The 25,806-nt window shown below is 40.6% G+C and overlaps 1 protein-coding gene across 1 annotated transcript in view; it reads left to right on the forward strand.

Moving 5' to 3' along the window:
• rgs12b (regulator of G protein signaling 12b) overlaps nt 1-23,473 on the forward strand; it is a 46,695-nt gene extending 23,222 nt beyond the window's left edge. The window contains exons 6-19 of the mRNA XM_072384440.1: nt 4,655-4,676; nt 13,239-13,408; nt 13,795-13,887; nt 14,003-14,146; nt 16,176-16,358; nt 16,535-16,685; nt 16,981-17,075; nt 18,051-18,251; nt 18,405-18,478; nt 19,564-19,690; nt 19,775-19,871; nt 19,979-20,031; nt 20,962-21,133; nt 21,472-23,473. Coding sequence (XP_072240541.1) covers nt 4,655-4,676; nt 13,239-13,408; nt 13,795-13,887; nt 14,003-14,146; nt 16,176-16,358; nt 16,535-16,685; nt 16,981-17,075; nt 18,051-18,251; nt 18,405-18,478; nt 19,564-19,690; nt 19,775-19,871; nt 19,979-20,031; nt 20,962-21,133; nt 21,472-22,079 — 2,190 coding nt within the window. The 3' untranslated portion in view covers nt 22,080-23,473. The remainder of the gene's footprint in view (nt 1-4,654; nt 4,677-13,238; nt 13,409-13,794; nt 13,888-14,002; nt 14,147-16,175; nt 16,359-16,534; nt 16,686-16,980; nt 17,076-18,050; nt 18,252-18,404; nt 18,479-19,563; nt 19,691-19,774; nt 19,872-19,978; nt 20,032-20,961; nt 21,134-21,471) is intronic.
• Nucleotides 23,474-25,806: the final 2,333 nt, after the last annotated feature.

Genomic DNA, 25,806 nt, shown 5'->3' on the forward strand with positions numbered 1-25,806 from the left:
TGACCCGGCTGTGTTGCCGGTGAGTGTTCTGCTGCCATGTGATTCAACCATCTTATCTTGTGTTGAAGTGGGTGTCACAGTGATACATGTTCATGTTCTAACTCTGAAACACGCACTGTGTGCCAGTATTCAGGACACATGGTTTCTTAGGAGGAAACCCGAACAGACTGTACTGTTTTTATGACTTCCAGGATCTACAGCAGTATATTACTAATATATATATAAACAAGATGCTGGAATTGTTCAGCAAAAGCCCTTAGCTAAGATTTGACTTTTTTTTTAAAATTTCTTTAGCTGATTGGTCTGTGACACCAGCAGTACGTGATCAGGATTTAAAATCATTTATTGAACAGAAAAGCCGAACATTTATTTGTTTTATTTGTTTGACATCAGTTTTAGGGTTGTTTTATACAGTAGTTATATAGTCATGTGAAAAAGAAGGTGCAGCCTCCTTCAGTTCTATGGTTTTATGTATCAGGACATCATGAAAAAAGATCATTTGGCTAGTAGCAGGTAAATCCAACTCGCAACATATTACACTGTCATTATTTATTCAACAGAAACTAAGACAAAATGCTGAGAAAGTGTTTGAAAAACGAAGCACACGCATTTGATAGCTTGTATCAATTTTACCAGCAATAATTTGAAATAATAATTCTCTTTATGACGTTGGCAGTCTCTCACATGGTTGTGGAGGAACTTTGGTCGACTCTTCTTTACAGCGTTGCTTCAGTTCAGTCAGGTTCACGGTCGTTCATTTATGCACAGCTCTCAGTGGTTCCCACCACATCATTTCAGTCAAGTTTAGGACTTTCTGGACCTTGACTGGACCGTTGCAACTTTTTATCCATTCCGATGTAGATTTGCTGCTGTGTTTGAGATCATTGTCCTCATCAATATGTATGGCCATATAATGAGTCTGCAGAGGTGTGAGTAATAACAGCTCTGCTGCAATGTCTCTCCTCATTACAAGTGTCCGCGTTGCTCCTCTGCTTCTCACCCTCTGAGTCTGCCATGTTGTTTTTCTAGATGGAAATTGAACCATGTGCACGTGTAGTCTGTATGTTCTGTGTGTGTGTTTGGGTTCCACACAGTCAGCTGCAGACGGACACCCGTGGACCTCCGCAAACTGGTGACAATGACAAAAATTTTCATCACACAGACCTCGTGTCCTTGATGATGCAGAAAAAACTGAATTCCCTTCAAAGATATACTAAGTTTATCACACACTGCTTCTGAATTTTTGGCTTCATTTTAGTTTTATAAGTAATGATGAAACATAAGGGTGTAATGTGCTTATCTCAGGTATTTAATTACCTTATGTAAGACCTCTTAAGGTATTATTTCCTGATATGTTGAACCTCATTTTTTCACCTGACTGAACCTACAATTGGTATTTGGCAACATATAGTCTATGAATATTTACTTTTTGGCACTAGTTTGAATTCAGGATGATTTTTCAGGTAAATATTGTGGAATATAACTCTGTAAAAAGACATAGTGTGTTCCCTACGTTAACTCCATTTAACAGCAGACAACAGCAGTAACGGCTGTATAACACCTTGTGGCTCTTTCATTTAGTGGTTCATACAGTCCGGGTTTGTTCCGTTTGTCCTTTTTAGTGTTGTTGCTCTTTTTGAACACTTGTTTCAAGTTACAAACTCTCAAACATCTGTCTCCTGTCGTATTTTCAGTGTAATTAATTTATAGAACAGAAAAGCTCCACACAGACTTTTGAGAAAAAAATTGACTGATAGTTTCTGTAGCTACAGTAATTACATCATTAATGATTATTCTGTTAGTCCTTTTACAAAACTAGTGTCTACAATCAAAATCAGCTCCAGTTTGACAAGCTTCTCCACCAAAATGGAATAACACCACCATTGTGTCATAAGACACTCTGGTTTCTCAGATGGTTTGAATAGCAAACAAATAATGCATTAACTTTCTTTTCTTCTTTTTTTTTTAACATATCACTACAGCTCTGTTTGAGTGTAGAAAGTTCAGCACCACACACACACTGAGGTTTTGCTTGGAAACTTTTATTCCTTTAACAAAAACGATTTCCTCTACAAATGTGAAACCCTAAACGTGATCATCAGTCGTTGGCCTGTCTCAGTTTCTACTCATCTCATCAGTGCATTTACCGTGTGATGGACACATAAAAGCCCACTTACACCTGTGAAAAATCATCTTGAATAGACAACCGCTTGACTCGAATGTTGTTGCAGATCTGTACTGTCAGTGATGCTGGGGTAATTTGGAGTTTTAGTGAGTTTGCAACCAGCTGAGATTAAAAGCACTACACATGGGTAATTTTCAGTTTCTTTGTTGTCGAAACCCTTTCCCAGCTCTATGTATCACCGTGGATACGGGTCTCGGGGAGTGGAATTTGAGCAGGGAATGTCTGGAAAACCCCAGTTATGCTCTCTGGGCTCTCAGGAATGACCAGGACCTGCCAATGGAGGAGGGGAAACACCACTGGAATGATTAGGGAAAGACTGAGGGAGGAAGAGAAAAAGAGTGATTTCAGGGAAGAGTGGAAGCAGAGACGTCGTAATGAGACACAGGCAGAGGAAGTAAAACTGGGATGATTGAATTGTGGGAAAAAGAACAAACAAAAGAAAGGAGAGCTGAAAATAGGTCATTAAGTGAAGAAAATAAAGCAGAGGGGACTTGGGGCCTCAAGCAGGGGCCAAACCTTTCTACCACCATGCACGTCTGGAAGTGATCAGAGTAGAGATGAATGTGGATAGAAGTTTAACACACACCCACATATAAATGCATAAGAATGCACCCTACACAGAAAACACACATCTCTAACAGATGTTGGCCACATGGATTCATTCTTTAGGCTATCCCAGAAAAAGAAAGACAAGTCTTCCTCCCCAACATATTACACACAGATACGTGGGAGCCTGAGATTTTTGGGTGTGTTGTTAAATCTGTGGCAGGAACAGGTAACCACTTTATTCCCCTGTTGTTTTCACTCATCGTTTGTTGTGGTCTGGCTTCAGTAATCTGCTCCTTCGCACATCAACATCCCTTTCAGCCGCTGGTGCCAACCTATACTTCTTCAGGGACACTTTGAAATGCCTAATCCCAGTGATCACACTTGGTATGCCTCCTGGACCGTGTGGATCATGAGAGGAAATGACCAAGATACACATGACTCAAACCGGCAAATGTGTCGCACCAAGGAGTTAAACTTAGTAAGATTTACTGCACTTTAAGTCTTCCTTATCATAGAGCCTATCCAATACTGGATTGTATGGGTAGATGCCAGTTTTAGAGAGTAGGAAATTCCAGTATCAGTATATGCATTGATATTTTTCCAGTATATTCATTGCTATAAATACGTAAAATGCAAACTCTTGTCACTGGTATACTTTCCGTGTTGCAGCTCTTCATCTGCACCTGTGTTGTCAGATTTAAGGTCATTATGCTTGTTGCTCAGCATACGGAACAAGGGGAAAACCCACATGATTTCTCAGAAATTCAGTTGATGCATTTCTAATGAAGCAGCTCTATAGACACATTCCATCTTCCATATGTTCCGTGTATCTGTGAGGAATGTTGAAATCATTAAAAATCAATTCTAGATGTAATGGAAAATACATTTGCAGCCAGTATATGTAGCTCATACACATGTGAATGACTATAATGCTGATCATTATCAGTGTTTGTGGTAAGATTAATGGCATCAAAAGCTCCAGACTGACAATGTGGTTCAGTGTTGATTTTCACCCACAGAGCTGGTATTAGTTTGGTATTTCTGCTATTTACCTCTGCGTTTTCCATCGAATTCTCATATTCTCATTGGCAAGCAGCCCCGTCTTTGCTGCTGCTCACTCCTTATTTCTCCTTCTGCTCCCGTCTCTTATCTTTTTCTTTCTTTCTTACCCCTGCCTACTCAGCTTTTGCTTTTTTTGTCTGAGTCACACAGAGTTGCATTGTTTCAGAGTTAGCTACATTACTGATGTCTGTGTCCAATGATCTCACCCAGCTCAGCATGTCTGGCATTAAAAAAAAAAGAAAGAAGTCAGTACTGTGTGTGTTTGTGTTTCTTGTGTTCGGTTTATGCGAGGGATCTATGGATGTGGTGTAAAGCAACTTTGGCTTGAACATTTGTTTTTAAGACATGGCTGAGAGTCAGATTTTGTGGTGGTTGATATGTTTCTTAATCAGAACTCCTTGTAATCAGTGATTGCTCTCTGCCAAGTGTTTGGTTAAAATAAAGTTGTCGTGAATTTGCTCTACAGAAATAGATTGACTTTAAATTTGAGATAAACAAGCAAACGTCACACTTTCCTGTGAATTGGAGCAGGACCCCCTGCTCACCTTTTCACACACAGATACACACTAAGCCCCACCCCAATGAGGAAGTTTCCTTGCAGAGCAAGCACAGCCAGTTCACAGACGAGTCCACCCACACAAAAGACAATGAGTGTGGGCGCTTACCTTAAGATGTGGAAGTGTGCATGATAATGGGATCAGACCTGAAAACAGTCTGTCTGTGTGTCTCCATGTGGCTAAAAGTGCATGCCCAGGCAGCTGCCTCTTGGCCCTCACAGACTGTGGGAATCTGTACGAATGTGTTTCATTACAGTGAGAAGGAAGATCCTAATCCATGTCTCTCTGTCTTTTTTCACAGTCTGCTGCAGTCTCTGATGGAGGTGAGTAGAAATGTCTGTACAGCTTTGGTCAATGTGAATACCTGTTCAGTATTTTTCTCCTGATCTTGTGAACCTCACCGCAGTTATGATCAACTTAGAATCGATTTAAAATTAATGAAACGCTCTCTTTGGTTGAGTCAGTCCTAATTATTCGACATCTTAGTGCTTTCTGTAACTTCTCAAACAAACAATATACAGTTAGTCTGGTTTGACCTGCTCAGCTTCAGCCCCACCTCTGCCTGATCACTTTGAAAACCACAAAGCAAACACAGTCCTAGATTTTTATTCATATTAACTGTACACACGGACATGCAGTGGCAAGTCATGGAAAAGACACACAGTGAAAGGTGTGACTGAAACTGCTCTTACTTTACTTTACTTTGCTCTACATCTGTAAAGGGTTTTGCGAGACAAAGATGGCGTTTCAGTCTAGCTGACGAAGCTCTCTCACTTTAAAGTTGGAAGGGTGCTGGAAAGCGACTGTTTTCCCACTCCTTACTTACTTCTCTTCTGTTATTTTGGCACTTTTGTTTCATTGGGAATGTCTTTGTCTTGCTGTGTCGTTTCAAGATGAACTGTTGAGTGTTGCAGAGAATTAGCATGTGCCAACAATGACGAGAAGTGTTCTGATGGTGTTTTAACACCTCACAAATTTACATGCAACATGAAAAGAGGAAGAGGAGGTGAGAAACGAGGCAAAAAGGGAATAAAGTTTACCGTGTACGTGTACAATCAGTGCAAATGTAGAAGTGTTTATGGCCACTTATTCACACCACGTGTCTCCTGAAGAGGGAATGTGTTGTTTGTGAGTGAAAGATTTCTTTGCCTGAACATGTGACATAAGGAGCACGGTGGTTAAGGGATTAATTTAGGTTTGGTGCTTCTCCTCCGCAGCAGCTTGTTTGATACGTCTTACATGCACTGTTCTGGTTTTAGCTGAAAACACAGTGTGCTTCCACATTACAGTACCTCCTTTATAGTTACATCTATGTGAAGAAAGCATGAGGAATCATTAAGAACAAGAGGGTGATAGTTTGTGTATCGACTTTTTGTGCTGTTGGTGAGTGTAATGTGGGACACATTATTGACTCAGTGAAGGCCAAACCATGAATGTTATCAGAGTAACTAAAGGAATCCTGCATTAGTTTGCTAACATCAACTAAGCACACACATCTGTGAGAAAGTTCCCATACAAAGCTCAATTGTAGAGAGGTTTCAGGTTGTTCTGGTGATTTAAGAAGAAATGACTGAATTAGTGTGAAGAACAGTTTTAAAGGTTTGAGGCAGCAACCTGGATGTTTCCACAGAGCTTATCAAAACCTACAAATAGCTGATTCATTTTTTGGAATTAGCAAGACCTTTGGATGGATTTGGCCAATTAGGATTAGATAATTTTGATTATAAAATCTCATATCAAGTGGACTACAGCCGATGTAACACATAACACGAGATCCCATGGCTGTTTAATATGAATTCTCTTTTTTCCTCGGTTTCACAAGCTCAGAGGTTTAAGGACATCATTTGTTTTTTTTGTTTGTGATGTACTTGTTAGTCGTTATTACCTTACCTGCATTAAGGTAGCAGCCAGAGCATCGTCTGTTTGAGAAGCAGAGAAGAATTATCATGTTTGAGCCCAGCTAACAGTTATTGAGAGCAGGGACTAAAGAAGAGCCATCGAAAGCAACTCAAACCTAAAAAATATCACAGCAGTTCAGTAAACTGAACCTCAAAGATATGTCGGACTAATCCTAACACAACATACAATGAGATGGTTAAAAAATGTAAATCTTTGCAAGGCGGGAGAAATCCAACAAGTCTGATTCAGCTTGGACTCAGCTGCTTAATGGCAGGATACTTGAGGCAGCTACAGTGCTACAGCACTGCTCGATTAACCACTGAAACAGTAGAAACTAGCCAACTAGCTTTTCTTTACCCTTCTCAATCTCTTTCTATATACCTAGACAAAGATTTGCCATCTTTTAGAACTAAACTCTATCCACAATTGCCTCCATTTGAGGATGGTTTGTGTCTCTTAAATGGTCTCAAAAATATGGCATTTTCTGTTGTTGTTCATACAGACACGCTAAAAGGTTGGACGTGCACATGCACAGGGTTTCAGTGAGCAGTCCGGTTCAGATGCAACTCACTTGTAGTCAAGATAATGAACCGTCAAAGCTAACCTCTGTTGAATTGGACTTGAACAATGTGACTGGTAATGTATTCATGGCCTAAGCCTGCATAATACAGGCATCTTTAGCTCACAGAAGTTATGAATTACACCAGTGCTTTTCTTGTCATGGCGAGCCAAAATGCCTGCAGTGAAAATGGTCTTCTGTGAACCCGTCTCAGATTTTCTTTCCTTTGCTTTGATGTGTCAGAAAAGTCAAAAAGCAGCAGGTTGATGAACTGCACATTCACCCTGTTTGTGTAGGTGTATGGGGGCTGCAGGCTTCATTAGTCCCAGTAGTAGCCTTCCTTTAATAAGCCCCTCATCAATACTGCAGTTTATGTGTGTGTTTACCTGATGTGTACGTGCGCTTTAGAGTTTTTAGTTCCCTCCTTCCTCAGCTCTTAATTATTCATCATCTTGAGGCCCATGTGTGCTTGTATCATTTACCGAGCTGGGGGTTCAAAGAGGTGTGTGAATGTGAGTGCGAGTGCGTGTGCATGTGGTGACCTGACTCTCTGTGTGGTTTCTTGGGTTGTCATCCAGGTTGCTAACCACCAGCAGCTTCTCTGTCTCCTTATACTCTCCTCTTTTTTTCCTCCCCGTTTTCCCCTTCTTCCCCCTGTGATGTCAGCTGTGTGTGCGCTTATGTGCCCTTTATCGGCCTGTTTGTTCAGCCCGGTGTGTTTGAGGGTGTGAGGGAGGCTGATAGGGTGATTATGGATGGAGGGGCTTGGTTACCCCTGAGGATTCGTTACCTGCCTCGCTGGCACCACACAGGCTCCTACCAGCTCTACCCAGGTGAGGAGATAGCTGGAGCATTCAATGTTTGCTTTCCAATTAAATAAACTTAGATTCTTGGCATGAAGGACTAATAAAGCTTGTCGACCTCAGGAGACTTTGACGTTTAAGTTTTAGGCTGCTTTTCTTTAGTGACTGAGGTTTGCTTTAGAGGAACCTCTGATCACAAGACACTGAACCAACCGATGAGGAAGAGATTAGCTTTATGTGTCTGTGGGAATATGGTTTGGCATTTGTTTTTGCTGGTCCGAACAGTGTGCCGGTAAAGTTATGTGGTTTACATTTTCCAGTGCACTGCACAGTTCCTATGCTGTGTCTCCTCATTATCTCCACTACAAGAATAGAGTGTAATGGAGTTTAATCTTTAAAAGATATCAGAGTTAGGAAATAGGAAAGAAGTTATTTTACTTTTAGTAAATTCTTTGTTCATTTTGTCATTCTGTTAATAATTCCCAATTGTTATGCATCTTGTCAATGGCTGAGTTTGTTTTAGTAGCTAAAAAGATACTATTTGATATATAGATTTAGAAATATTATTTTAATATATTGAATTATTCAAGTTTGGCTAAATAAGCATTCGTAGTTCACATTCATAAAGAATTAAATACTCGAGGTCTCAGTGAATCTGCTTTGTGAGGATTGTGCTGGTGTGATTTGATTACATTTCGCTGGCTTCTAGCAAACAAAGTCGTATCTGTCATCAGATTTTGATTCAAGCGTTTCTAAGCAAAAGTATTTTGTGTCACCGACCTGCTTCAGAACGATGTGAAGAGCACAGAAACGCATTTAGCATCATATTCAGATTTTTGTTGGCTCTGAGCTATATTTGCTTTTGACTGGCATTTTTTTATATGAGGAAAGTGAGAATTGGAGGGGTAAAAACTCAATGAGCACATTTACATGATACTTGAAATAAACAAATTATTGTATCAGTACAACCAAAACCGAACCAATTCTATTAATGGGCTTAGGTGCTGAGCACACGCTCAAGATTTCCATCGTTTTGCATCTTTCATTTGAAATAGAAAAGTATGAGTGTGTATCAATACAACAAAACTCCCAATAAAGCTGCTCTCATTTCTTTTCTTTGTCAGATGATCAAATGTGTCAGAAACTGATTAACCGATTAGACATTAAGACAACATGTCAGTTCTCCAGTTTGCCGCTCTGCTCTAATAAAATCCTGATTTTTATACCCAACACATTTTTACAAAATCCCCATTCAAGTAACATAAAGACAGCAGTGCAGTGGATGTAGCCAAACTTCAGATGGTAGAAGCAGCTCAGTTCACGGCGTTATGGCATCAGACATAGTTCAGTCAAGAACTAGATTCCTCTCCTGTTCATGTATACTGGGATAAGGACAGTGGTCCAGTTAAATGGCCCAATCGAGCTGTAGCTGCAGCTCAACTCAACTGTGAATGTATCTGTGCTGAGTGACATGATGTGGTGTCTGAGGCTCCTTCCTTCTTGTTTATAGCCTTTATTACTATTGTGATCATTGGCCTCTGTCTTTGATATGCTGGCTGTGTGTTATGATAGACTCCAGATAGTGTGGTTCTTAACAGGATATATGGTTTAGACAATACATGGATGCATTTTTTAACAGAATAATGTTAAGCAGAAGCCGCAGGAGTTGTTCAAGTGCAAATGAGTCGAGTAGCTTGACAAGACTGACAAAAAATTGGTGTAAAAATTGGCATTGATATCATGATAATCCTAACTGTTTCAGTTAGGTCATCCAGACTTTTAACTCTCATGTGAAAGGTCTCTTCAGTTCTGACTGAATAATGGTGAGTTTTCAGGTTTAGTAACTTCCTTAGCATGAAACATCCAAACACAAGCTGGGTGGTATTACATTATATTGAAGTTTTTCAAGTGCATGCAAACATTACACGAAATCAGTGAAGGTGGAAAATGATATAATCTCTGCATTTATATGCTTAATTAGACTCAAATGGGCCTTATTTATGTAAAAACAGTAAAGCATGAGCCCAAAGTCACAAGAAAGCTGTTCATGTTTCTTTTGTTAGATGGGTAAAGTTTTCATTGTGACTATGAGTCAACTCGCAGTCGCTTAAAGCGTTTCCAGACTGTTGCTCTGCTCTAATCTCTAATTTGATTCGACCCCCAAGCTGATTATCTGGGTGTGTTAGCCCAGATTGTGAAGCTAGATTTCACTGGTTTTGGTGAAGCTAACATGAATTTTAAAGGTCCAGTTTTGTTCTGATTACCACAACAATTTCTACTGTCATGTAAATGTTACTACGGCAGGTCCTATTAAATAGCCGACTTGTGGCCGTAGTTCAGCTCAACTGTGCATGTAACCATACTATGCAGTGAGTAATGCTGAGACCTTGATACTGGGGAGACTACTTCAAAAGCACTTTGAACAGCACAGGAGAGCCAGCTCCTCAGATTAAGACCCAGTATTCCATCTTCATGTCAACGATAAGGGACTCTTTTGTGAACCGTAATTTCCACTTTCTGGACTGCGAAGACAGATGATATCACCTAAGTAAAGTTGTATTTCAACCAAAAGCACCCAGAACTTAAAGTGAACAGACTTCTTTCCAGAAGCTGAAAGGCTTTTCAGTGCTGAGACTTCTGCATTACCACCTAAGCCTTAATAATAAGGTAGAGAAGGCAAATAAAGGGAGTTGCAGAGTGAAACGTCACTGTAAGCTGGAGTAGCAGATCAGAGCAGAGTGTGTTTCAGCTGAATTAACTCAAAATCTACACACTTCTGTTGGTACTTTTACTTATACCTTAGAGGGTAACGATTTTAAAGAAAACAGATATCAATGTTTTATTGGCTTCACTTACTGATTGCAGCTGCCTCCAGCTGTCTGTCCTCTGTTGGAGTGAGTTTCAGCTGTGCTCACTTTAAATCTGTCATTGTTAAAATGTCCACTGTTGTGAGTGCTTTCTTTTGTATCTTGAAACATTAAGAGATTCCCTACTGTCACAGTCTGAGCTCTCTCCTCATTCACTGCAGCTTGTGATCTGCCCTGATTCTTCATAGCTGATTGAAGCGCACATGATTGTCTGGGTTTGGATGTTGTGTTTATCAACAGCAACTGTTATTCCTGTCGTTTAACTTTAGGTTAACGTATTTTACAGCTAAAAACAGACAGGTTTAAGATGAAATAAGACGCTGTGAATATATGACCAGTCAGACCCTCTTACCGAAAGTTGGGGGTAATCTCTGAAGTACTACCTCCATTCAGGCCCTTGGCTCCTGCAGTGGAGATGGAGGACGAGGAAATGACCCATTAATACCCCTTTCTGCAAAAGCATTTCAGTGCTGGTTCAGGACGGGGACTAGAACCAGATCTAAGTTGATTCCAGTTAAGAACTGGTTTGGTTCTCAACAACCAGAACGCCACCGAAGACGAAGACATAAAAAAAGCTAAAGATGGTTGACTGTCTATGGCCTTGTTTTCCCTGCAATTTATTAGAATGCTTTATATCACCAGCCTAGGTTTTAAAAACTGTTTTAAACATCATTTTGTATTTGTGAATGCTCTCTGCAGCGGTGACCAGCGTTTCCAAATGCTAACCCGTATATATGAGGCGATACAAATGAGATTGATCCACAGTGTGTCAGAGGGATCTAGTAAAACACCAGCTGAAGATATTACAACACCAATAAATGTTAATAACTGTTGCGGCAAGTGGTGACTGTAAATGCTGCTCAACATGTTGCATCAGGTAACGTTCACAGATGCATTATATTAAACAACAGAAAAATGAAAGGAACACTGCTGCTTTGACTTTACATACATGTTGCAGCTCATTTTAATTGGCCTGGTTGGTCTTCATAAGTCCACCCAGATTCTCAAATGTATGCGTTCCTGTGCTCTGGACCAGCGAAGAGTTGGTGCCGGCGTAGCTCTGTTTTGTCAGTGCTTGAGATGCTTGTAAGTTGGCCTCTGGCTCCATACTGGAACTGTTTTGGTGGGAAAACCCTCTAAAAGACCTTCCTGAAAAAGGTTCATGTGATCAAAAAGCATGTAATCACTTACAATGCAGCCTTGAGTCTCTTCTGCAAATTGTTTCACAACCTTTCACACCTTGAACTGTATCCTACATATTGGCCAGGTTTGTAAACAACTCACTGATGACTGAAGCCCAAACCTCCCACAGGAAGCATGAGATAGTGTAGTGGCACACGGGGGACCTCATCAAGTGTGAGTGTCCTAGTAACAGCTTGGAACTCCCCAGCAGTAAATTAGAGCTTAAGAAGCCTTTCTAATCAGAGTTGAACCAAGACAACATGTCCAACAGTGCGTAGGAATGTTATTGATAACATTAAATAGAAGTAAAAAATTTTTTTTTAAAAGTTCATACAAAGAAGTCACAATGAAATTATCCATTGATAATCCAGTCTCTAAGTTCTGAATCCCACAGGACTTTAGCTGTGGGCAGGATGCTGATCTTTCATTTTATTCGCAGCATTTGCGTAGTCTCGGGCACCTGACCAGTGAGGTCCTCCCTCGGGCTGTTCTTTTATTTAGTTTTATCTCAACTTAGCAGCACTTCTTTAGTTCATCAAGCCTGTGGCTTTGTTCAAGTTATTCTCAGCTTTCTCTCTATGCCTCTCTCCAAGTCTCCTGATCACAACTAGACATTGGGAAGAATAAAAAAAGATAGATTGATTTAAAAAAAAAAAACCCAAAAAAAACCTCCTAAACTGGATCGTTAAAGCAGTCCTTTTCAGCTGAGTACTCACAAATTTCCTTTAAAGATTCTAAGCTAATATTTTCAATAGGGGCAAAAGTTGGACAAAAGTTTCACTAACATCCAGTAAGTTCAGGAATATAGAACCTACCTTTGTTTGAATAAGAAATGTTGTTAGATGGAAATGGCCCATCCTTTTCAGTGGAAGCCAAGTTAGATGACTGATATGATCATATCTCATTATAATATATTTTCTTTTCAAGTAAATTGCTCTGATACGATGCATAACAGTGGAAAACAGTTCCTTGTTTTGGACTTTGGTCGGGTTATTTTGTGCCTATGAACATATTTTACTAAACTGTACATTATTTTGTATGTAATACATTTAGAAAAAAGTTGGAAGGGTGTCTAACACATTTTTAGAAAAAAATGTAAAGACATCAGGAGAAAGTGAACAAGAAAGATGTTTTTCATTTACAAAAACCTGTGTGTGCGCAAAATGCAGAGCAAACAATATGCACAGTTTGTGGGAGGAGGGGTCTCACTGGAATGACTTCTTCTCTTGCTTTATTTCTGGCAGGGGACACACTTGTGCCTGGCGAGTCCCAGACCACTTGAGGTGTCATCAGGTGCTGTCAATGCCCAACAGACAGAGAGGAAAACAGGCCAGAATGCAAAGAGATTGTTAGGATCAATTGTTATCCACCAGTTTTAACCCTAATAATGCTGTTGTGAACGCACACATGCAGCTTCATATTCATTTTAATTTGCCAACTATACTTCTATGTGCTATTTATAAAAGAAATGGGACCAAAAACAGCATCAATAATTGTAAAAATCTAAGATACATGTGGACATCCCAGCACTTACTAACGCAACAATTTGATTTTTGTGCGTATCTTTGTGAACAGAACTGAACAGCGTGGAGCTGCAGGGCTGCAGCAGTGACAACAGCCTCAACAGTAATGCCAGCCTGCCCAGCGTCCAGAGTCACCGGCGCCACACTGAGAGGAGAGTGGCCAGCTGGGCCGTCAGCTTCGAGCGACTGCTGCAGGACCCTGTGGGGGTTCGCTACTTCTCGGTAGTATAATGGCACCTGACTGCTTGCTCATGAATCCCTCCTTTTGTTAGAAAACTTTTGATTAACCCTTTCTAATGTTGTAAACTTCTACATTATTATTATTATCATTTGACAGAAATGCAGCTCGCAGCATTGAAATGATCCATTATAAAGCCTTTTTTACCAGGAGATCAAAGAAAGAAACAGAAGTGACATTTTGCTCTCTTCAGTCCTTACTTTGTAATGTCTGTAGCAGTTGAATAAATCTGCCCTGCAGCATTTTTTTTATTCCGAAATGTATAAGAAGATAAATCAAGTGTCAAACATCAACGCTGTTTTATTACAGTGATGACAGAGGTGTCTGACTTTCCCCCATTTTTGCTCCACATCCCGTTCTTTTCCTGCAGGAGTTCCTAAAGAAAGAGTTCAGTGAGGAGAATATTCTCTTCTGGCAGGCATGTGAATTCTTCAGCCATGTCCCTGAGAATGACAACAAGCAGGTAACGCACAGGGCTCGGCAAGATTTTGCCTGAGCAAACACCCTCAAGAAATAGAAAGGGAAATGTTTACATGGCAGCCATTCCCTTTCTGATTCCTCCTCTTCTCATCCTTCAGCTCTCACAGCGTGCCAGGGAGATCTACAACACCTTCTTGTCCAGCAAAGCTACAACACCAGTTAACATAGACAGTCAAGCTCAGCTTGCTGACGACATCCTCAATGCGCCAAAACCTGACATGTTCAAGGAGCAGCAACTGCAGGTAGCAAATACACAAAGCACAAATAAGTATTTATATTCTATCAGCCCCTTATGTCAAACGGAGTCTTCTGCTCCTAAGGAGGGAAGTCGAAGGACGGTTCCCATAAAGGACAAACTTATTATCACTCATCAAAACAAACCTCTTTTAAAATTTTACTCACACACAGTGCTGATACAACATAAGGTCAGCCATTCATCTTTGCTTGTTGTCTAAAAGTATGGATGTGAATGGTTCCTTAGAGGGCAAAGTTGCTGAAAAGCTTTATTGATTTCAGCCTCTCAGCTCAGATGTAAAAACTGTCACAAGGCGAGAAGGATATCCTCATCATCACCCTTTGTATTTTTACACATCAAACACCCACTCATAAGGGAAGATACACACATAAAATCCTAAGAGTAACTTTTTCAGAATTACCCTGAGCTCATTAAGATCTTGTGGCACTGTTGACGTAAGAATTACGTAATATCAGACATACAAATGCACATCCATGCACACACAAATCCATAAATTTGTCGTAGTGTTAGTAATTTGACCCTTCTTCGCATTATTAATGTAAAGTCAGAGTAAAGCAGAGATAAATATGTGTTTGCCACATCACAGAAGAATGTGTTATGAACCATTCAGCCAACACAAATGATTATGAAATGAACAGTCGCATAAACATGAACAAAATAATATTTGAAAATCATGATAAAAAGAGCGGCACTCTCTGCTCTGAGATGCTGGAAGAGCATCTGCTGAAGACCCCGATTTAACAGATCTCTGACCAGATGAAATTAAGATAATCAGACAAAGACGCAAAGCAGGCAAATAGGTAAACTGGTTTTAACCAAACCAAACTGCTTCGATGTGAAACGTCAAACGCATGCTGTTGATTTAAAAAAGGCTTTGGTCACTTTCCGGCGGTAGACTGTTGACATCACACTTAAACTGCACAACTTACAGTCACTGACGGGCCGAAGCAGCAACATTTGCAGAGTCAAAAGTCAGACCAGTGTTTTAGTGACTTAAGCAACTATGTTGCTTACTTCTAGACTCAAATCTTTTCAGAAATGGATGTTAGTGGACCATTAAGGTGAAAGAAGTGGAAGTTTAGCTGAAGATGTCATCTTATGCTCAACTCCGATTGGCTGAGAGAGCAGGGACCTGAAGAGTGAGGCCACATGAGGGGTCTGAGAATTGAGGTTGGACCATCTTGGAACAGTTAGCTCACAAGGATGGTGTAATATAGTCAACCTGTTTATAACATCGCAGTGTTAGGGGTGGAGTTGGCTTAAATTCCTACTCTACTGCGTCATGGAGTCAAGATTTCTGATACCCCCCTCAAAAAAAAAATCCTGAACAGATTAAATACAGAATCTCCACAATTCAGTACAACATAGTTTTTTTCTAATTCATATAACATGTTCACAAGCAAACCTCTGAATTACGTGTACTTCAGGTATGTGATATCTGGAACTCTAATGCAGCGGCAAACTTTCGGGAAGAGTTCTGTCTTTTCTGTATTCTGCAGCTGCAGATTAGCATTAGTTCGTATGAGTCCCTGCTGAGCAGTCTGGAGCAGGCAATCTTGTATATTTTTCTCATAAAGACAGAGAGTAGACCAGAGTTAGCTGTGTTTTTCGTTTCTGAGAAAAAGAAATGCACTTGCAGCTCTAAGGACTTTGGCTTCGCTGGATTCTTTTGTATTAATATTCTGCTGCTCTTGTGCGACACCCAGAGGTCATCCGAAGTCATACACCTTCTTCCCAATATGTCTCTCCATAAACCTTCACACACAAGGGAGGTTGTCATGCAGTTTGTCCCTCGAGTCCATTTCTCATTTTAACTTATGTGTCCTCCTTGTGCATCTGTGAACACCAGATTGTCGTACATTTTCTCTGTATTTCCCTTTTGAATTTGATATTGTTTTATTGTTTATGTTTGATCTTTTTGACCTCGTTGCCCCATTTTTTTATTTTTTTCATCCATTCCTCTTTACATTTTCTCTTACTCCCTGAGTACTTTTTCTTTCTCTTTGTCTGTTTAGATCTTCAACCTCATGAAGTTTGACAGCTACACACGGTTCCTCAAGTCTCTGCTGTACCAGGAGTGTATGCTGGCAGAGGTGGAGGGCAGACCTTTGCCTGATCCTTATCACATCCCCAGCAGCCCCACTTCCAAACACAGTACCACGGGCTCCGACCGCTCCAACCTCTCTACACCGAAGAAGGTAATACAGCACAACATCAGCAGTAAACGCAGTAGAATGAGGAAATACAGTGATTTTATTGTTTTGATGAATAAAAAAAAGAGTCTGGTCTGTGTGTGTGCTGTGTTGTTTTTGTGGTTGTTTGTTTCCCCAATCTCCTCCTCTTGATTTATTATACATTTGTTTGTGTCTTGCAGGAAGACAAAAAGACCAAATCGGGTCGATCTTTAAATGAGGACAGTCGAGATGATTCAGGAGACAGAAGGAAAGGCATGTTCTTCTCGTGGTCTCGCAATAGGAGTTTCGGCAAAGGCCCAAAGAAACGCGAGCTGATCGACTTCAGCATGAGTTAGTAGTTGTTTTGTTTTGTTTTTTCAAATTTGGTTTGGTCTGGAAAATAGATCAACTACAACACTGATGTTGTTTGATAACACAGACATTTGATAAAAGTTCATGTGGCTTTGGTGTTCTCAGGCTAATGCATTTTATGATAAAGCAGTTGGGATTTATTTGAACATGTCGCTGTATTCTTCTTTTTTAAAAAGGGAACATTCAGATTGAAGGGATATATTTTCCATTTGGTACAGGTCTGAAATTAGGTCACTAATGCATTTTAAAATGCACTTTATTTGTTTCGTTATAGATTCCTCTGGCAGCAATGGTCGTCGGGAGTCCCAGGGTTCACTGTCTTCAGGAGCCAGTCTTGAACTTGGGACGTCAGGGTCTGGAAAGAACGAGGTCAGTCTGGGTAGAGACATCGTGATGTTATCAGTTTTACTATAACAAACATTTGGTTCATGGGCATAAATGTCAGCAGCTTCAACGTCATTTTCCTCCTCACACTTGATTTAATTTTTCTCCTTTAAAAACCAAATAAAAACAGAACGGATGCAGCACACGCAGGCTTCCTGTTTTTTCTTTTCACATTGTTTGCAAACATAATTTCCAGCGACACTGAAAGTTTTAAAGACTCCAATCATTTTAATTTCATGTTGCTATCTGCTTCAAAGACTTTTAAAATATGTTTTTAAAGGAGCTTTAACTCTGATTGGATTGAACAAATAATGTTCAGTGGATACTGAAAAGACTTCCATCAAGGTTCCATCTGTGCATCCTCGTCTGTACAGTTGTTTCTCTGGTAAGCCTTATTTTTCCTTGTTCCTGTGGATGCATTTGGGAGTCATCCATCTAAATGTTTTGCTGAGATCCATTTCTGGGTCAAAGACAGAAAGACGGATACGAGAGATGACGAGGAGGCACAAATGATGGAAAATTGGTCCAGTCTTTTTTTGCTTAGGAAGCTTCTTAACTATGTGAAATGACCTGGAAATGTTTAGGTGACAGCCATGATGACATCTGGCTGTATTCTGTAATTGCTAAGGAAAGGAACACCAGTTATTTCTATAGTATCTCATTTATCATAAGAGAATCTGGACCATCCTTGAAGAGAAAACCTTCCTTTTTTTTTTTAATTACTAACCCCTTGACGATTAAGTCATAGTGTATATCCTGTTATACTGATATGATTTATATGATGAAACCTCAGTGAAAAGGGAATAGATTACATTGAACAAAATATCTAAAGCAATTTAGTTTTTTTTTTGTGAAATCTTTTTTTAATGGCTCTCATTGACAACCTTTTCCACTGAGGTCAAGGAAAAATGATTTGACCTGACCACACCTAATGTCTCCTTCTCTGTTTCCTTCTTGTAGGGTGATTCTCGTGGTGCAGTTTCAGAGCGAAGAGGAGGCAGCACCCCCTCGAGGCAGTGTAACATCAACTTGCCGGACGGCTCGTGTAGCTCTGTGCCACTGAGAGCCGGAGTGTCCATCAGAGACCTGCTGCAAGGCCTCTGTGAAAAGCTCTGCATCAACCTGGCAGCTATAGACCTATTCCTGGTTGGAGGGGAGAAGGTGCAGCACAATATCTTGTCATAAAAATCCTTTTTTTAGAGTATGCTTTAAAGCCTACATAAAAATCAAAATAACTACAACAAACCACACAAGAAAACGAGATTAGGTCTGGATCAGTATTCTTGTCATATAATTTGTTCCTTTCTTTTTCAGCCACTTGTTTTGGACCAAGACTGTTTGACACTATGTTCTCGGGACCTCAGACTAGAAAAACGCACTCTATTCAGGTACAATGACATACAGTTATGAATTTATCTGTATTTTTGCAGTTATGTAATAAAAAGCATAGGTGTTCAAATGTAAAGGAGTCATATTCTGCCCCTCTTTGCACAAGCTGACGGTTTCCTGAGGTCTTAATGCAGTGTTTGTGACATGCTTTGGTCAAATTAACACAGAGAGATGGTACAGCAGCTCCATTTTCAACCAATAATTTAGAACTTGCTGATATTATTACAACTTGCTCCTGATATTCTTAGGTTGTGACCCACTCGACTCCACTCCTCCCCTCTCTGCCTATTTTTGAGATCTGTTGTTCTTAAGAACCCTTCGAGCAGTTATTACCTGCTATTACTCAGACCACTTCTAAAATACTTACATGTCCCTGGTCTGCAGTTCAGTGATGAACAACTGGTAGGTTAGCTATGCCAACAGCAACATGTTACCATGCTGTACTGATTTTCATTCAATGACAAATGGGAAATTGTAATTTTCAATTTTTGATTAGCAGAACAACTAAAGGATGCCAATTAGAAGTCAGATTTCCTTGTGGATAAATAAAACATGAAAGAAAACACTCTCAAAGCATAATTAGCATATTCTACTAAGTGAACTATATATCTAATAATTAGATTTTATTTTCATTTAAAAGCAAAAGTTGGTATAGATTCTCAGTCATCCAGGTCACAGCAATCCTAAGAGTTTGAATAAGGGCAACTGGACTTCTTTTTCCTAGTTCTTGAAGATGTTTCAACACTCAGTTTTTACCTCTCGAACTGACAAAGCCTTTTGGATGTAAAGTGAAAAATCTTCAGAAACCAAGAAAAAGAAGTCCACTTGCCCGTATTCAAGCTTTTAGGGTTCAAAGCAAAGAGCAAGAGATAGACCAAATGCAGCATCATCTGAAGTTGGAGTTACTGTAGGTGGAGATAAAGGGCTGGGTAACTGTTTTTGAGTTGGTAGTCACTTCAGACACCCAGATATATGCTCTCAAGCACAACCCCTTTAAAAATCAGAACAAAAAGATAAAGCTGAGTGCTGTAGGTCATGAAACTTGACTCACATGGAGAGTGTTGATTCTGCTCTTCTACTTCAGACTCGACCTGGTCCCTATCAACCGTTCAGTGGGCTTGAAAGCTAAACCCACAAAGCCGGTGACTGAAGTCCTCAGGCCTGTGGTGGCCAAATATGGCCTGCACCTCTCTGACTTGGTGGCACGCATTGTAAGTCTCTCCTCAGACTGTAGACAGACATGCAGTGTAGGTGATGCCTTTTTTAAAACGTGTATGTGTGTCTGTGTGGTGCAGAGTGGGGAGTCGGAGCCTTTAGATCTAGGTCTGCCTATTTCCAACCTGGACGGGTTGCGGGTGGTATTAGATATAGCAGAAAACACTCCTGGAAAAGGTAAGGATCAAACATGCACACAACAATCAATGTGAGCTGTTGTGCCGTTACTGACAGAATCCTCTGCTGTTGTTTATTTTGTTTCTGTATCTCTGCACTGCCCTCAGCTCCCTCTAAGAGTCATCTTGCAGCCTCTACGAGCAGAAGCCAATCAACAACAGTAAGATCTCCCCCAGCTTCTTATGTCCAGTTTCCTCTTGCTCTGGAATGTTTTATAACCCATGAATGTCTCCACTGCCCGTTTGATGATGTCACGCTACTAAGTGTCTCTCTTGCTGACTTCAATCACCCATGTCTGTTTGCTGTGTATTAAACATGCGCACAGGTGTATTATGTGTATGTTGTTGGGCCCAGAGTCATGTCACACTGTTCTGGTTTTAATGTTCCATTATTGTGGCCTGCCTGTTGCTGAATGCATCATCAACTTTTCTATCTGGTCTGCTGGTTCCCCTTTCCTCCTTAACAACACCCACTTGTCAGGCGCCGTGATCCCAGACGCACATAGTTTGCTGGGTTTCAGAGCCCTCTGTGATGTAGCTGGTGGTGGTCGTAGCGTTTTAGTTTGCTGTCCAGGTTTTCTTTCAGCTGTCGGGGTTTAATCTGAGGTTGGTTATCTTCTTGACTGACTCCAGAACCTGTTTGTGAAACAGGTTTTCTTCTTACCTCCCGCGTGGTAGTGCAGCTTTAAGTAGTGGATAGTTCCCCTCCTCTGCTCTTGTGGTGTGAGTTAGCCTACATGTTGATGATGCTTCGCACACAAAATGGACAATGTGATTGTCTGAATGGAACATCCCACCTGTCATTGATCAACTCTACATGTTTTCAAGTTACTCTTAAGATGTGCCATTGATTTATTTTATTTAATTTATTTATTTTTTTTAACACAACTAGCCTTTATCATAATTATCAGCCCCAGTCACCAAACCTGTGTCATCCACTCCCTATCAAATGGTTCTTATTTACAATTTGTCACCCTGTTCACCATCAGCAGCAGCGGTTCCCATTTATTGTCATTACCTTTCCCCATACTTGCATCACAAAGCTTCATCAGGGCTCTAATGCCCCACTCCGCTCTCCTTGTGGCACCCAGGGGGAGGACAGGCCATCAAGGAAAGCCGGTTCAGCCCACCCCAAAGGGGAAAACGGCAAGGCTGGGCCCAGCCCTGACACAAGCAACCAACCCTTACCCAACCACTCTGTCTCTCTCCATAAGGCTCCGGAGAAAAGAAAGCAGAAAAAGATTAATATAGATGAAGCTGAAGGTAAAGACTGAACAACCTCCCTCTCTCTTGTTTCTGTAGCTGTGTTGCTGTGATTGCACTAACCCTTCTGCCTGTCTGCAGGAGTGCAGAAGCACCGTATGCTTTCAAAGCCAGCTAGCTACATGTAGCAAAGTCACCTCTGCTTATACTGAATGTAGCTTTGACTTGTCTAATTGATTAATACACATCGCTGCATGTTTTCTCTGCATTATCTATAAAACAGATGTGTTTTTAAGATGTTATTCTGGTGGTTGTTCATTTGTATGTGTGTGCACATGCATGTACGTGTTCATATATTTGTATTTTTTGTGTGCACGCCGTGCTGTGTGTGCCTGCAGAGTTCTTCGACCTCATATCCAAAGCTCAGAGCAACCGAGCCAACGACCAGCGAGGCCTGCTAAACAAAAGCGACCTACAGCTCCCAGACTTTCTACGGCTGTCGCCAGTGGCGGCCAACCAGACTGCGGCTCCTCCCTACGACCCTGAGCCTACTTGCTCCACCCCTAATTCCCGTAACCCCAACAATGGCAGCGTCCCTAGCAGCAATCGTCGGGGCAACAAGGCTAATAGCAACAACCGGGGAAGTGTAGGCAGCACACACTTGCTCAGTGCGAGCCATCAGTCCCAGAGCTTGGACTCTGCATTAGGCACAGAGAGCGGAAGAGGAAGGAAAGTCAGACCACCTCCTCCATTTCCTGGCACCATCTCCCCCATCCATCCCACCCAATCCACCCGACATGCTGTCCTCCAGGTCTCAGGCAGGGCAGAATCGGTCCAAATGCTGGAGGAGGACACCTTGTCTGATCTGACTCTTGTGGGAGAGGGCGACATTAACAGCCCCAGCCTCAGCTACGTCACTCCCTCAGCCCTACTGTGCAAAGCCCCTCCCCAGCCCCAACAACAAGCACAGGACGGTCGGCCTAGCTCAGGTACTTCCCCCGTGTGAACTCTTGAAACTGAACTTTCACTCCTCCTTCACCTGACTGCAAGCGGGGACTGGAGACCCACTAAAGTCAGTTTGAAGTTATATTTTGGCCGCTCTCCATCTGTGGCACAAAATGCATCTAGATCTCCTCCAATCTTTCAATTGAGCAAAGTTATAAAACATCTTTCAATTTGTTGGATATTTAATCCCAGACTTGTTTAAAAACACCTAAATCCAATGTAAAGATTAGGGCTAAGACCTCAACAAACTGTCATAAATAGTTTGTTTCGGCAAACAGTGAGTATGGTAAGCTTGATGAAGTGATGTATGCACTACTTTGCGGCCAGCAATCTACTGTAAGTCAACAACAAACTTGGAAAAAAATGGATCACAGACACAAAGAGAGGAAAGATGGATGCATTAGGTTTGGACAGAACTTATTCCTGGAATTTCCCTGTGTGGTGTGTATCTGTCTGTGTGAACTTTGGAGCGGACTTGCTGTGGATTTTTTTTCTAGAGACATAAACACGATGACGAGCTTGGGATGAGCTGGTGACAACCAGTTCCAAATTCCCTCCTTTAGGCCCCTCCATTGTATAGAATCTAACAATGCACTTTAGCCAATTGCAAACAAGACTTTACACATTTTAAAATATTTTTTCCTTCTTATTCTTTCCCACTTTAACTCCTCAGAATATCTTTCATGCTACAGGTGGTTTAAGCTGCCATAGAAGTTACACACCAGGATTAACCAGACCTTGTGGTATTTTCAAGTTATTACATAGTTTTGAGCACAATGCCTGTTGACACGGCAGGCCTGACCTCATAAATACAAAGAGAGGCTACACTACCCGACCATACACTTTTTTCTCAGCTGTTCTTTATTGTTTCGAGCTCAGTGCATTCTCTGTTTCCATTATTGTTCTCTTACCTCAGGCGTTTCTCATGTCACTCATAAAAACAAGCTATAGCTCCTCCTCCTGCTAGAAATCGCTCTCTCCAACCAAAGGATACAGAAACATCGGCGCTGGCTACGAACAGTGTTTACTTTTTCGTTGACATTTCAATCAAGAATGCTTTTAGTTGTCTTTCCTGCAGGGTTTCATCTGGAAAAATTGGACAGAATCAAAATGGTGTCATCTCTAAAGGTTTTACTTCATGCTGTACTATATTACCAACAAGACATTAATTTAACAATGGTCCTGTTCCTTTTTACTCTCAGTTAAAAGTATTAATTTGTATATAGTCTACTATCTGAAACCGCCACGTTGCTCTTGTCATTGTTGAATTGCAATGCAGCGATGTTCTTACTTAAGTTGTCTCAATAGGAACAAATTCTGCTCTGTTCTGCTGAGTTGACTTTACCATCTGTAAATAGGCCAAATAAATGTTTTAGAGGTTGAACTCTCTCTGTAGCCTCATGTGAGTAGCCTGCTTTCTTTTCTTAGATTTTCAATAATATCAGATTTGTTCTGTTCTGCCCTCAACACTTCTGCCGGAGGGACCTGCGTTCACATGAACTCAGACAGCAAAGTTTAAATGACAAAGTATTTATAGGCGTCTTCCAATCCTTATCTGATCGTGAATGTCTTATGGAAAATTGCTTTTGGCATAACCAAGTGGTGAATAGTTATTTCATTTACACGAATATTGTACTGACACCGCTTTGTATCTCTTATATCACGACAGGGTAGCTGCACAGAACTCAACCATGATTACAGCAGAATTCTCAGTTTCCTTGTTTCACAAGTCAAGACTCTTTGTGGTTGCAGAAATGCCACGTAACACGTCCCTGCTAACATGTTAAACTAGAACAAAAAAGATTATCATCAGCTTTCCTATATGTGTCGTATCATTTTTGTAAAAATAGAAACAAAAACGACAAACTGAGCTATAATAATGTAATTTGTGGCTGCTTAAGTTAGAACCTGAAGTTAAGATTTTCTTTAGAGCAGCAGTAAGAGCTGTTAAACAAGCTCGTGGGTTTTTCAGAGTGGTAGGTGGGTCCAGCAGTACAGTAACATGAATATTAATTGTAATAATCTATGTAGATGTGGGCACTTGTGGTTGAATTGGCTCCATCAGCTCCAACACTAAAATGCAGTTTGCATGTGAATGTTTCAGTGATAACAATTTAATGATAGCAGTTCCATTCACAAGGCTGAACTGTTACTTTTGATTGTGTATTTCATATTGATTGATTGATACATCTGTACAGAATACTGCAGTACTTAAGTATAGGATATAAGTACGCCCTGAAATAGCTTTATATAGCTTACTTTATTTTTCAGTTTGAATAATATTTCAGTAACCGCTAAAGAAAGTGCAACAAATTCTTAAGTTTGTGTTTTCTCTGTTTTCGTCTGCTTCTCTTTTAACATCTCCTCCTTTTAATGCAATTGATATTCCTCTCTTCTCTCTGTTGCCTCTTTTCTTTGTGAGTGTGTGCGTGTGTGTTTTTGCAGGACAGGTCTTTTGTTTTTGGGCTACAAAGGCCTTTAGGGGGGACTGGGCTATTAGCTATGCATGGTTTCCCCTCTGCTCGGTGTCTTGTTAGGCGAGCTTTGTCATGCCTGGCTTTTTGGTCGCCCACAAACAAAACAGGGTTCTGTTTCTTCCTCATCTTCACACACACTCACTTTCACACATGCACACATGCACGCACAAATTCCTATTTCATACTTACATGCTTGCAGGCTCATAGAAACACAGACCGTCCATATCTGCGTGTATCATTTGCATCACATGAGATCTTGTTTTGTTGCAGTTTTCTTTGGAATAATACCTCATTGTTGGTTTTGTTTGCGTTTCCTTGGGGACGAACATGTGACAACAGCAACTGATTTTATTCAACCAGTCCATATAATTAAGACAAACATACCCACACAGAAACAGACGTTTGTCTGCTGCAGTTCATCCCTTATCTGGAAAATAAGCTAAGTGAAAAGTGGAAGTGATTACCGGACCACCAGTAAAGTTCAAAGGAAAGGACTGAAAGAGTTTAAAAAAAACGGATAAATGAAAACAGTAGATAACCAAGATGCTTCTTTTTTTAGTAAAAACTTGTATTTCTGAGCCCCTAAAATTAGTTTAATTAAAGCTGTATTTATATACCAAGAAGGTGATTCCAGTTTCCGCGCTGTTGGACCCTCACATTTGCAGAAAATTGCTAAGGGAAATTTTCACAGTAGCTGATATACACTCACTGGCCAATTTATTAGGCACACCTGTTCAATTGCTTGTTAACACAAATGGCTAATTAGCCAATCGCATGGGCATCTCAATGCATTTAGGCATGTAGAGGTGGTCAAGACCATTTTCTGAAGTTCAATCCATCTCTGAACACGTCTAACCTTGAAGAAGATCATCTACAGCAGCAGAAGAGCACACCGGGTGCCACTCCTGTCAGCAAAGAACAGGAAACTGAGACTACAATTCGCACAGGCCCACCAAAATTGGACAATCGAAGATTGGAAAAACGTTGCCTGGTTTGACGGGTCAAGATTTCAGTCGCAGTCGAATTAGTGGCGTTCGTTCCGCTAACTGGTTTTAATTAAACTTTCAAAGCTCTCAAAACTAAAGCAAGTTAACTGACATTTAACCTTTTAACGCAAAATTTAATTTTTAGACAAGATTAACGTATGCGCGTTCCGTAAATGTGTCAAATTTAACGCGTTAAAATATATTTTATTTTATATTTTATGACCAATGGTTTCTTGAACATGACAATGTACTCCAATGGCCTCCA

Source organism: Leuresthes tenuis, unplaced genomic scaffold (assembly GCF_036924035.1).
Source record: "Leuresthes tenuis unplaced genomic scaffold, fLeuTen1.0.hap1 SCAF_4, whole genome shotgun sequence".
NCBI classification, from domain to species: domain Eukaryota; kingdom Metazoa; phylum Chordata; class Actinopteri; order Atheriniformes; family Atherinopsidae; genus Leuresthes; species Leuresthes tenuis.